This window comes from Pelodiscus sinensis, chromosome 1 (assembly GCF_049634645.1).
Source record: "Pelodiscus sinensis isolate JC-2024 chromosome 1, ASM4963464v1, whole genome shotgun sequence".
Taxonomy (NCBI): domain Eukaryota; kingdom Metazoa; phylum Chordata; order Testudines; family Trionychidae; genus Pelodiscus; species Pelodiscus sinensis.
The window spans coordinates 55,415,016-55,428,034 of NC_134711.1; the positions used below are offsets into that span (position 1 = coordinate 55,415,016).

Here is a 13,019-nt window from a genome sequence, read left to right on the forward strand (position 1 = left end):
CTATCTCCTGTGCTTTGTGATTTTTAGGCCAACGGACAATGGAGCCTTTGGGAATATTCCAGAGTATAGCGCTACTCAGAGCAAGAGTGGCAGAACTAGGGGCCTCAGTGATTATTAGTTCAAGTGTCAGAAATGTATTTGGCTCTGTGTAATTCACACAATGAAGAAAATCTCTGGCCAGAAGAGGTCCCAAGCCATATGGATATTATTTTATTTTAGTCTTTTTGAGTTCCTCTTTGAGTCTCTCCGCTTCTGCCGAAGCTGAGTAGTTAAACTTAGGACATACCAGAAGGTTTCCAGACTAACTGCTGACACTGACAATGTGGGGGTGTTTTATGTTGTACTGTGTGAAGGGGAAAAATCATCTAAAGATAAAGCAAAACAATAGGTCAAACTCTCAGATGGTGTAAAATGACTTAGTCCTATTGACTTCACTAGGGATTAGTGTGACCAGATAGCAAATCGGGATTTTTTTGTGAAAAATCGGGAGGGGGGGGGAGGTGCAAGGAGCATATTTTCCTATATAATACAAAGCCCCTTATATTGGGGCATCTGGTCACCTTAAGATGGATTTACACCAGCTACAGATAAGGCCCATTATATATAACTGGATGTCTAAGACAGGCACGTATTTACTACAATGGTAAATAATTGAAGAGCAATTAATCTTGTGAAAGTTGCCCTTCATCTTTCAAAGATAGTGTGAGTTGTGTTTTCTGCCGTTCAAGTGCCAATTGGACAACTCACTCCTGCAGAGGGGATGTCACTTAAATAATCAGTTTCTCTTAAAATATTGTGCTTGGTTGTGGTGTAGTAAAAGATAAACAAACAACATTCTTGACTTTTACTAGTTCATTCATTTTTCTCCATTCTTATCTTTTTACTGATTTTCCCTGCCTCTGTCCACAGACCATTTGAGAGTCCTAAGCAGCTGATGTGAATGTAGACTTGTTTCTCTCTGGCTAATAACAGAGAGAATATGGTATTGTTTCCCTGAAACAGGCGCATAGGCTAATGCTGAAGAGCAGTCACTTCTAGAACGTTCTCCTTATGTATAAAATGTGGATAAAGGGTACCTACCTTGCTGTTGATTGATCATATTGATTGATCTTGAATTATTGAATTATTGATTGATCAGTTGATCATAGTGTTGTGGCTTGTTTTCTTCCACAGTGTATACTGTATAGTGTTTTGTGACTTCAAAATCATGACATAATATGTGCTAAGTGTAATTATTCTACTGGTAAATGTATTGTTTCATACTGTTTAATGATACTGATCGTCAATATCAGTCTGCTGTGTATTAGGACGTAATTATAACATCAGACTTGGAATGTATTAGCTGCTTAAATTGAGGCTCTGAAAATTGGACCCATGATTATTTCTTCCCGAAGAGCTGTCAGATACGAATGGCCTATCTAGAATGTTTGGGTTATATCAAGCCATTGATTTTTAAACAGAACCACTGAATCTGCAGTGAGTTCACCTCATTTTAATAACAGACAGACCTTAAAATCTTATAAAGTATTTGCAATAATCCCCCCAAGCCCACTCATCCAACATGCTATAAAATCTCCAAGGGGCTGAAAACATTTACTGGAAATCCAGCTAAATTTAAGCCATGATAACAGCATTTTTAAGTATTTTCAGTCACCCTCCCTGACTGAATTAACCTCGTTATCTCTAGCCTTATTCTGGCCTGCATCTTTATACCTGCCTCTGGAAATTTCCACTACATGCATCTGACGAAGTGGGTCTTTGCCCACAAAAAGCTTATGTTCCAATACATCTGTTAGGGTATGTCTATACAGCAAAGTTAATTTGAAATAAAAGCCGTTATTTTGAATAACTTTAATAGCATCTATACAAGCAAACCGCTATTTTGAAATATAATCAAAATAGTGGGGTGCTTAATTCGAATTAGTTAAACCTCATTCTATGAGGAATTCAAAATAGATAATTCGAAATAGGTAATTCGAAACAAGTGCTCTGAAGACGCTTATTTCGAAATAGGGGGCCTCCAGCCCTTCCCAGTTTTCCCTGGTGGCCACTCTGGGCCAAACCAGGAAAACTCTTCTTCTCTCCCCCAGCCCCTGAGCCCTTAAAGGGTAGACTCTGGCCACACTGCATGTGGCAGATCCAGGCCTACCAGCAGTCGCTGCCCCTGACCCAGTGGCCCAGAATGAGGCGGGCAGCCAGAGCCGGCCAACGTTCCCCCGCTCACTCCCCCAGCACCCAGGAGCCACTCGGGTGTCGTAGACAGCGGGCACCCTCCTGGACAAGTGCGGAGATCATGGACCTCATTGAGGTTTGGGGGCAGGCCCTCAATGTCCATTATCTCTGCACTAGATGTAGGAGTGCAGCCGTCTACAGCCGCATAGCTACCACCTTGGGCAAGAAAGGCCACAGGTGCACCTAGGAGCAGGTGCGCCTCAAGATCAAAGAGCTGTGGCAGGCATACACCAGTGCCCACTTGGGGCAGCTCTGCAGCAGGGGCAGACACCTGCTGCTACCTCACCGCCCTGGACCGCATTCTGGGGTGGGCAGTGTGGTCCGTACCACTCCGGGAGACAGCAAGCCGGGACCGGAGGGCCCTGACCAGGGCATGGAGGAGGAGCCACAATGCCAGCAGGACCCCCGAGCAGTCCCAGGAGAGGAGTCAGCAGGGTCATCTGGGGAGGCCATGTAAGTGCCGTCACTGTCCCCTTCCCGGGGGATGGAGGGTGGGGAGGGAGACCAGGGACCGTGTGCATGGCCCTTGCTTACCACGCAGCAACCTGCCGTGCCACCCCTGGGAAGGTGGCTCCAGCTGCCTGCCATGCAGGGGCCGTGGCCTGATAGCCACACGCGTGTGTGAAGAGACCTGACATGCTCCTGACCCCGGTGCAGGACACAGCAGGACGCCCTCCCTTCACAAGCCCCCTCTAACATCTGCCCCCCACCTCGGCCACACTATACACAGCACAGGGGCCTGGGTGCGGTCTTGGGGCAGCTCCCACTCCTGGGGATAGCCAGACAATCCAACCATGGCCTCTGTGCAAGCACGGCGGCTCTGACGGTGCAGGGCACGGTCATCCTCACCTTGCAGAGGGGGCTGGGCTTCACCCACTGTCCCCCTTGGGAGAACTGACCACTTCTCTTCTTCCTCCACAGCCGCACTAGCTGTGCGTGCAGGGCACACCACCCCGCCTGGGACCTCCTCCCGCACCCGAGGGCTCCGCCGGAGGACCACCCGAACAGAGAGAGGGGTACAGCGAGCAGCACCGGGGGGCCCTGCGAGCCCTGCACCACACCCTGGAGCAGTGGGTGCAGGACGAAAGGGACTTCCAGCAGGAGCTGCTTGCCCAGGGTCGTGCCATATGCAACCACCTGCACACCCTGGTGCAGAGAGTGCAGCCTCGTGCCGCTACAGCGCCTGCTCCTTCTTCCCCTCCCGTCTCTCCCTCCTCAGCCTCCACACCCTACTCTTCAATCTCCACACTCCCCACCTCAACCTCCACACCCTCCTCCCCATCCCCCCGGGATGCCGAGGCCCCAGCACCCGCCGTGCTGGGAGAGAGTCAGCCTGGCACAACCCCCACCCCTGAACCCTGAGCTTCCCCTCCCCCTTGTTCCCCTTGCTTCCCCCTTCCAGCTCCCTCCTCCCAGTTTTCCCCCTCCCCTCTCCCACCCTCTCTTCTCCCCTCTCCCGCCTCCTTTCCCCAGTCTCACCAGAATTTCATCTCACCCCCCCCCCCCAGTTTTGTTAAATAAAGAGAGTTAATATTTTTGAAAATAGGTGTATTTTATTTGACATCAGGAAGGGGGGTTAGGGAGGGGTAAGTGGAAGGCAGGCAAGCAAGCAGAGACATCTGAGAACCGGCTGCCCGGGTGGGAGGTGTCCCTTTAAGCACAGGCCTCAGATAGCCTCAGGCAATAGCCACATAAAGGCTACGTCTAGACTGGCCACATAAGACGGAATAGGCATGCAAAGCAGGCAAGTCAGAATAGGGAAATCCGTGGGGGATTTAAATAAACATGGCCGCCGCTTTTTTTCCGGCTTGGGGAAAAGCCGGAAAAGAGCGTCTAGACTGGCGCGATCCTCCGGAATAAAGCCTTTTCCGGAGGATCTCTTATTCCTACACCAGACTCCCTAGCCATGCTTGCAAGTAGGAATAAGAGATCCTCTGGAAAAGGGCTTTATTCCGGAGGATCGCGCCAGTCTAGATGCTCTTTTCCGGCTTTTCCCCAAGCCGGAAAAAAAGCAGCGGCCATGTTTATTTAAATTCCGCGGGGATATTTAAATCCCCCGCGGATTTCCCTATTCTGACTTGCCTGCTTTGCAAGCGTATTCCGTCTTATGTGGCCAGTCTAGACGAAGCCAAAGACACTCCTTACCTGATGCCCTAACCCTGACCTGGTTCCAGCCGGCCTTAACTCCGAATCAGTGTCCACTCAGTGTGGATGCGGTATTTCGAAATAGCAAAGTGCTATTTCGAAATGCATTTTGTGTGTAGATGCGTTATTTCAAAATAAGCTATTTTGAATTAACTATTTCGATATTTTGAAATAACGCGGTAGTGTAGACGTCTATAAGGGTATGTCTACACTATCCCGCTAGTTCGAACTAGCAGGGGTAATGTAGTCATCCGCAGTTGCAAATGAAGCCCGGGATTTGAATTTCCCGGGCTTCATATGCATGAAGCCGGCCGGCGCCATTTTTAAATGCCGGCTAGTTTGGACCCCGTGCCGTGCGGCTACACGCGGCACGGACTAGCTAGTTCGGATTAGAAGCCTAATCCGAACTAGCTAGTCCATGCCGCGTGTAGCCGCGTGGCACGGGGTCCAAACTAGCCGGCATTTAAAAATGGCGCCAGCCGGCTTCATGCAAATGAAGCCCGGGAAATTCAAATCCCGGGCTTCATTTGCAACTGCGGATGACTACATTACCCCCGCTAGTTCGAACTAGCGGGGTAGTGTAGACATACCCTAAGGTGCAACAGGACTCCTTGTAGCATTTTTAAGCATTTTCTTAACAGTTTTAAACTTGAAAATGAAAAGTAAGGGTATATTACTATCACAATATGGTTAAATAGAGGAGTAACGGTAGTTCGGAATAGGACCCTAGTCCGAACTACCTAGTTCGAGCCCCGTGTAGCCGCGCTATACGGGGTTCGAAGCAGCGGGGATTTAAAAATGGCGGCCCCCCGCTTATGCTAATGAAGCCCGGGAAATTCAAATCCCGGGCTTCATTAGCAAGTGCGGTATGCATACATTACCCCGCTAGTTCGAACTAGTGGGGTAGTGTAGACATACCCTTAGCTACGTAAAAGGTGATACATACCTGTGCTATTGAGGTATAGGACACTGAGGAATGGCCAACCTCTGCAGGCTTGTAGTGTTATTGCTCCTTCCCATTAGGATAGTCTGTATGCTGATATAAGCAAAAACCTGAATGTTATTAAAAGAAAATTAGGTTGCAAAGTCAAGTTGTTAAAAGTTAGGAAACACCAGATTTAAGGTTGCCCTTGCAACCTTGATTTGGCCCCTTATACATCTGTCTTGTGTACTGAATGAGGTGTGAGTCCTGTGGAAAAAATAGCATGTGATCATTAGGACCACTGTTTTTGGAAATTGCTGCTGTTGCCATAGTGTTTCCAAAATGACTATTTCTGGAATTGCTCTTTGTTTCTGGAATCGGTGGGTGTGATATGTGGGGTCATGGCTCCCTTTTCCCTCTCCCTCCCTGCCTTCTGCTCAAAGACACTAATTTATCTCCAGGGTGCAGGCTGGGGCAGAGGTGATAAGTGGGTGGAGCATGCAGAGTCTCTCTCACTCCTGCTCTTTCTCCCTGGCCCTCTCCCCTCTGCCCCGCCTGCCAAGAGATACTGAGTCCTCCCCTGGGTCCAGGGCAGAGTCTGGAAGCTGGCTGCTGTTGAGACTCACCACCAGTTTCTCCCCTCAGTACTCATATAGGCCTGGCCTTGGCAAAACCACCGTAGACCTTCCCCTGGATGAGTGCCTGGCACTTGACAGCAGACCACCAGACTCCCTAGCCATGCTGCAGCGCAGACAGCACTTTCACTTGCTCTCAACAGCATCTACAGCACCTCTTCTCCATTCGCCTCCTCTGCAAGCAGCTGGCTCCTACCACTCTTGGTGCCCTGTATCTGTCCCCCCTCCTTTGCACACAGCTGGCTCTATCTCTCACTGCCCAACTTCCGGTTCACGACTGGTTCCTGTACCCTTTCTCCAGTGCACATTACACTCTAAAGGATTACATGTTGCTCATGTTTGTCGAAAGAAGTGTTGTTCGAATTAATACCATACGTATACAAAATACACAGCTTTTAAAATCTGAAATTACTGTTTTCCTTTTAAACAAAAATTATGTTATGTGCAACTGTAACAATCCCTCCTCCTTTGCCCCCCTTTATTCATCGTCATAAGAGTCTGAATGCTGTATCTTTAGCATTGCAGCATGGACTTTTATATATTGTACTACAGCACTATCTATATTAGCCAGTAGTTTGAGAGAGCTTTTTGCCCAAGGGAAAGCATAGTTTGCTGGGCCATATGTTGGGTCCAAAAGGGAGGAAGAAGGGAATGATTGGCAGAAGCCTGGCCTAGCTTCCTTCCCTTTCCCTCACTTCTACTGCAACAGTTGCTACAGCAGCTCAATTCACTTGCATTTTCAGTGTAGGGTCTGCTGCTGCTTCCATGGGGTGAAGGCTGAGATCTTTAGAATGCTCGTCTTCCGTTATTTTGAAACCTGCCAAGAGTTCCCTGAGGTACAGAAGTGAAAAGAGAGAATTAGTGATTTTTCAACTCTTTAAAAATCTCAATAAAATCTGAATCAAACTTCATGGGACAAAGAAAAGGCTCTTCTCTAACCTGAAGGCTTTCTCTCTGCTCAGTGCCAAAGGCCTGCTGCAGACAACAGTGGCGTTAGAGCGTCTCTTTAAAACATGGCAAGAATCTTTTTATAATGGAAAGTGTTCAGCTACCTAAATATATGGGTCCCTACTATCTTCCCCTTTTTATTACTGATTTAGATATATGAGAGTCTTCTGTAATTATGGAATAGAGATTAGGTCACTATTTATTGTTGTTGTCCTTTAAGTAACAGGAATGCTATAAATTCTTTTTAGAATGATTCTTATGTTTTGGTTGCTGACCTGATTTTAGTCATTTTACTCTTTCCCATGTTCATAATGTTTTATTTTTTTTAATGCAAATGATAGTGTAATTGTTGAAGAAGAATCAGTATGAAAAAAATGCCTATCCAGTATCTAACATCATTTCACTGTTTATTTTAGTTCCAAGAAATACAATAAACAGTAAAATTGTTATCAGGTTCTACATCAGTAGAAAAGAGGATGCTCATTAAAAAACAAAACTAATTTACAATACTTTGATATTTTAACACCACACTACAACATAGTCATCATGCAGCTAATCCCTGAGACGTGAAATTTAAAACCAGTCTGAAGATAGCGCTAGCAGTGCTGCATTTTATATTTAAAACGACAGCTGTTGCAGGCAACCTGGTGTAGCCAACTGGGATGACCTAATAGGTCAGGGGTAGGCAATAATTTTTGCAGGGGGGACACTTCACGAATTTTGGCAGTAGTCATGGGCTACCCCTGAAGAAGTGGGGCCTTTGGTGGAAAGGGGCTTTTCCTTCTGGGCACGGCCCACCCCTGGCAAGGGGAGGAGACTTTGTGTGCTCTCCTAGCCACCAGGCCCTAATTGACCTGGAAGTGAGGGAGCACATGAACTCTTTGCCCCTTGCTCCGGAGTGAGGAGGGATGGAGGGAGAGAGAGCGGCAGCGCACAGAGCGCACCTGCCAAGCCCAAGTGCACCCCACCCCACAGCACCTCAGAGGGGCATGCGGCGCCTAGAGGGCACCAGCTGTTTTGAACAACTGGTGTTTCCCTCTAGTGCAGGGGTGGGTAAAAGGGTCTCTGTGGGCTGGATCCGGCCTGCCAAGGGGGTGGATCTAGGGTTGCCAGGTGTCTGGTATTGAACCTGACTGTCCAGTATTTTCGCCGTCTGTCCGGTAAAAAAATCATAAAATACCGGACACCTAAAATGTCCAGTATTTTCTGATTTTTCTCCCCCCCCCCCCCTCCCCGCGCCAGGAGGTGAAAATACCAAACACCTGGCAACGCTACGATTCACTCAGCAACCGGGCTCAGCTCCTGGCCCCCCCCCCCCTTCCCGGACCCTGCCCCAGATTCCCCCCAACCCCCGCTTACCTGGTTCCACAGTGGAGCTGTCTTCTGGCTTGGAGCAGGAAAACAAGATAGCCGCCGGCAGAAAGCCTCAAAGGCCTTAAAGGGGGCCATGCTGGGTTTTTTTCTTATTTTATTTTTATGTCCTTAATAACTGTCGGGGTCCCCCCCCCTTTTTTTTAGGGACTGGGGGGGGAGTGCCTGAAGCTGTCTCTGCTCTGCCCCGCCCTGCGGGGGGGAAAGTAGAGGAGGCTTTGCACGCTCCCCCACCCCCAGGCCAATCAGGGCCTGGGGGCAGGGAGCTGCGTGAAGCTTCCTTCGCCCTGTCCTGGCCCTGCGAGGAGCCCATGGCACTTCAAAGGGCTAGGGGAGCGTGCCAAGCCTCTTCCAGGGTATGGGTGCCTAGTGGGAAGGGGGGGAAAGAGGGCTCCCCCAACCCCAGACCAATCATGGTCTGGGAGTGAGGTAGCCCCACCCCTTCCTATTTAGGCCCCACCTCTTCCAGTTTAGGTCCCGTTCTTTCTGGCGTGGCCCAGGGCTACTTCAAGAAATTTTGAAGTGGCCCTCGTGCAAAAATTATTGCCCACCCCTGCTCTAGTGCCAAGCGCCCCTGGTCGGGGAAGGAAACTGCAAACTCCCCTAGGGTATGTCTACACTACCACCCTAGTTCGAACTAGGGTGGTAATGTAGGCAACCGGAGTTGCAAATGAAGCCCGGGATTTGAATTTCCCGGGCTTCATTTGCATAAAGCTGGGCGCCGCCATTTTTAAATGTCCGCTAGTCTTTTCCGAAAGGTCCCTTATTCCTGATTTTAAGAGGAATAAGGGACCTTTCGGAAAAAGCTTTATTTTCCGAAAGATCCCGTCTAGACTGGCGCTTTTCTCCAGCAAAGCCCCGAGCCGGAAAAAAGCGGCAGTCATGTTCATGCAAATGCAGTGGGGGATATTTAAATCCCCCACTGCATTTGCAATTCTGACTTGTCTAATCTGCATCCCTTTTCCGGAAAAGAGGTGCAGTGTATACACAGCCACTCAGTCTCATCGCAATAATCTAAAGATGTTGGATGTCAAGAAGTTTTAAACATTAATTAACCCAAATCTTTAAAGCGTGGAGGAATTTATTACAGTTGTGTCTAAACATCTTAGTAATAATAGGTAACATTACCATTCACAGAACAGTGAATAACGCCATTAGAAATACTTTGTACTCCTATTTGTTGTGTAAAGCTATTTATTTTGCTTAAGGAGGAAGAATATAATCTTACCTTGCCTCACACGAGTCATTACTTTGACATGAGGGTAAGTATAGGAAAGGCAGGGACAGAAGTTCTTGTTTTCACCAGATTTGCAAGCCTCTGGGACTGTGATCTCCAACCTTTTTTAGCACAAGATCACTTTTTCGATTTAAGTCAGTCCAGGATCTACCTCAAACCCAAATACTCCTGCCCCAACCCTTTGCTGAGGCCCCACCCTTCTTACTCTGTGAAGATAGGGTACAGAGAAGGGGGACAGAGTGGCATCAGTGTCTCCCTTCCTGTTTCCCCCACTCTGCGCAACAAGCAGGAGGCTCCCAGCGGGCAGCTCTGGGCAGGAGCAGCAGGGAAGTGCGAAGAGGGGCAGTTGAAGTGCAGGAACTTGGTAGACTTCCAGCCAAACCAGTCAGAGGTTCCAGGATCTACCGGTAGAGCCTGATCTATTGGTTGGTGACCACTGCTCTAGGAAGACCTATCTTCTCTCAGACAACTTTGGGCCGGATCCTAAACTGTTCACATAGTAAAATTGACTTCAGTGGAATCAACACCAGCCAAGGATCTGGACTAATGAATGTTTTCCAGTTAAACCTAGGCCATGTGGATGCCCATTTCTCCTTCAGACAGAGAGAATTCTGGTGACATTAAGGTCTAGTTGTTAATAAAATGGATGTGGTGATGAACATTATTAAGTATACAATTTCATCATGGAGATCACCGATTCTATGACTGGAAGAGATCTCTTTGACTTCATCTGTGCACTGCAGCAGAGGTCCCATAGCTGTCAGTGACCCCTGCAGAGCTTGGACTTCAGCCACCCCCTAACAGACAGGTCACGGGCTTCCATGAATTTTTGTTTATTGCCTGCAACATGTCAGTGTCTGTACTAAAAATAGCCATAATGAAATCTTAACTATTAGCATTATTACACGTGGTGATGCCCACAGGTAGTCCCACAAATTAATTGCAAAATCATAACTCCAGAATTCAGATTTCTGCATCAAACCCATCATCAATTGTACCTAAAATGTCATACACATGAATTAACACATTAAGATGTTATTAGTGGATATGACAATCTGTCCTACTTCCCTCTAGGGACTGGGTGATGGCTTATGGATATATTAATCTTTTTGATTTTGGCATATATTATAACACGATGGATGTGTGGTGTTTAACAATGTTCAGTGCCTGCTGAGATTTTACTAATAAAATAAGAAGTGTATCCACATGGGATGTCACATTTTGTGTATGAATTTGCATTATTGCTCTGTCTTTCTCTAGGTCATGCATGTGTCACTGATTCTTACAGATATTAGTGTGTGGGGAGCCATGAAAGTATTTTTCAGTTGTTGAGAAGCTCAGACTTCTGGCAAGATTTCTGGGAAAGATGGGAAGCCAGTTAATCTGAGTCCCTGCAGGAACCAAAATGTTTTATAGAAAGGATCTGTAACAGTATACCACAATAGCATGTAAATTAATTGACAGCTGCCTTACTTGTTAGTTGTACTGGCCCTTCCATTACCATATTTGCGAACGTTAATCTGCAGCTTTTGAAGGACAAAATTAGAAGTTCTGCTGTCCTGATGTCATCCAGAGATCTGGCTCAGTACAAAAGGAAACAGCATCTTCTACTATAATGACTGACATAAGTGTGTAATGTACATTGAGTGTTTTTGCTCCTTATAGTCAACTAGCAAAAAGAATTCACTTGTAAAGAGCTTCATGTTTATAGTGTTCTGCATTCCTTACAGGCAGAGTTTGATCAAAACCCTGACTCCTTGTATTTTAATGATGGCCAACGACGAATTGACTTTGTTTTGGTGTATGAAGATGAGAGCAAAAAAGAGAATCACAAGAAGAATGTGAATAAAAAGCAAAAAGTAAGATGTTTCTGTTTCACATCATAACCTGTATGGAAAAAATAATTGATTTTTCAGTTCAGAGACCAATCTGGTGGCTGGAGGAAGGAGAGGAATTGGTGTGGATTGACCTGAAACTGATTTTTTTGTTTTTTGGTGTCTCACTAAACAAAAATAAAACAAAACACAATTTTTCAGTTCAAACATAATATTTGACCCAAACCAAAATTTATTTCATTTTTTTCCATTTTGTTTTGGGCCATCTTGGCATTTTCACCTTTTAAAAAAAATTATCTAAATTTCAAAGCAAAACACTACATTGAAATGAAAGGGCAAAATGAAATGTTGCAAAAATGTTTTGATTTTTTTCAAATCTTCCATTTTTCTTTTGGCTGAAACTATTCCCCAAAATCAATTTGGCAGATGGTATCACTGTTCCCAAAAATGGCACATTTCGGTGAATTTTCTATTTGCCAAAAAAAATTCACCCAACTCCATAATTCAGAATGAAGCCAGACTTGTATTTTTAAGCCTTACATATTATAGTGTTCACACTGTGTAGGGGTTGACAGAAAAAAATCTCCTATTGGGGTCCCTTTCCCCATCTCATTCTGGAGTACCAGAGTTATCAGGAGAGTGATCAGCGGTTCATTTAGTGGGTCTTGACTAGATTCACTAAATTGACTGCTGGTGAATCTATCGCTGCAGCATCAGTCCATCCTGTAGTGGAGACAAGCCCATAGTCATGTATTCTAGTGACACCATATCTTCCTTCTCTTTGTCTCCCTTTCCCAGTATTTTCTTCTCCTGAGACACCCCAGACTGATACTCCACCATGATCCCCTGAAATACATTGGCTTCCTAGTTACACCAGCCTCTTGTTAGTGCTATATTAGGACTAGTGCTATTGAACTGCTACAGAGAAAGGTCAAGATGTTATTTAATTTTTTCAATAGGCCCAACAGCAGATTTTCTTGATAAAAACACCTAGAACAAGGAGAACACTGCTAGCCATATTACTTCAGCACATAGGCTTCGTAGGTCACATTTTAATCCTGGATGCTTTCATATTGTCCGTTGCACTTTAACACAATACTTCACTCTTGTGTCTCAGCAACATTTCTCTTTTAAATTTTTGAGTTTTAATAGACTCGGCTGGAGATGGACAAGGATACAACACAACACCGAAAGCAGCAGGTTTATAAACAATGATTTGCAGTCGGGAAAGGGGAAGTAGGAGTAAAAAACCTTGTAGCAGGATGGGTTGATTTTCAACACACACTATTGCAGTTGGCATCTCTGAAGGAGCCATAAGGAATGTCATTCATGGTGTTTAATAGAGTACAACAGTGGGTGGATGTAGCTTTACACATGGTCACAAGTACCAAAAATAAAATGAAGTGGAGAGGTAATTAAAAACAAAAAGCTGCCCTTTTGGAAACACTGTTGTATCAATTACATTTTTATGTTTTTGTCTGTCATTTTTGGTCAGAACCCAAATGTATTTTTAAAGTGAGTGTTTTTCCAAATAGCGATGAAAATTGAACATGTGCAATAAATTAGTATTTTATTTTGTGAATAAAATTAACTCTTGCATTTTCAGACTAATAAGATTATCAGTATTATGCTAGGTGCTTTGCGTCCATAAAAGAAGGTGCAGTCCCTGTCCTGAAGGGATTAAGGCCCCTGTC

General features: G+C 45.9%; 1 protein-coding gene across 5 annotated transcripts in view; it reads left to right on the forward strand.

Moving 5' to 3' along the window:
- ANO6 (anoctamin 6) overlaps positions 1–13,019 on the forward strand; it is a 187,577-nt gene that overhangs the window by 58,285 nt on the left and 116,273 nt on the right. For all 5 annotated transcript variants that reach the window (XM_075930414.1, XM_075930407.1, XM_006126492.4 and 2 more), the window contains one exon: positions 11,221–11,349. In XM_075930414.1, the coding sequence (XP_075786529.1) occupies positions 11,221–11,349 (129 nt within the window). The remainder of the gene's footprint in view (positions 1–11,220; positions 11,350–13,019) is intronic.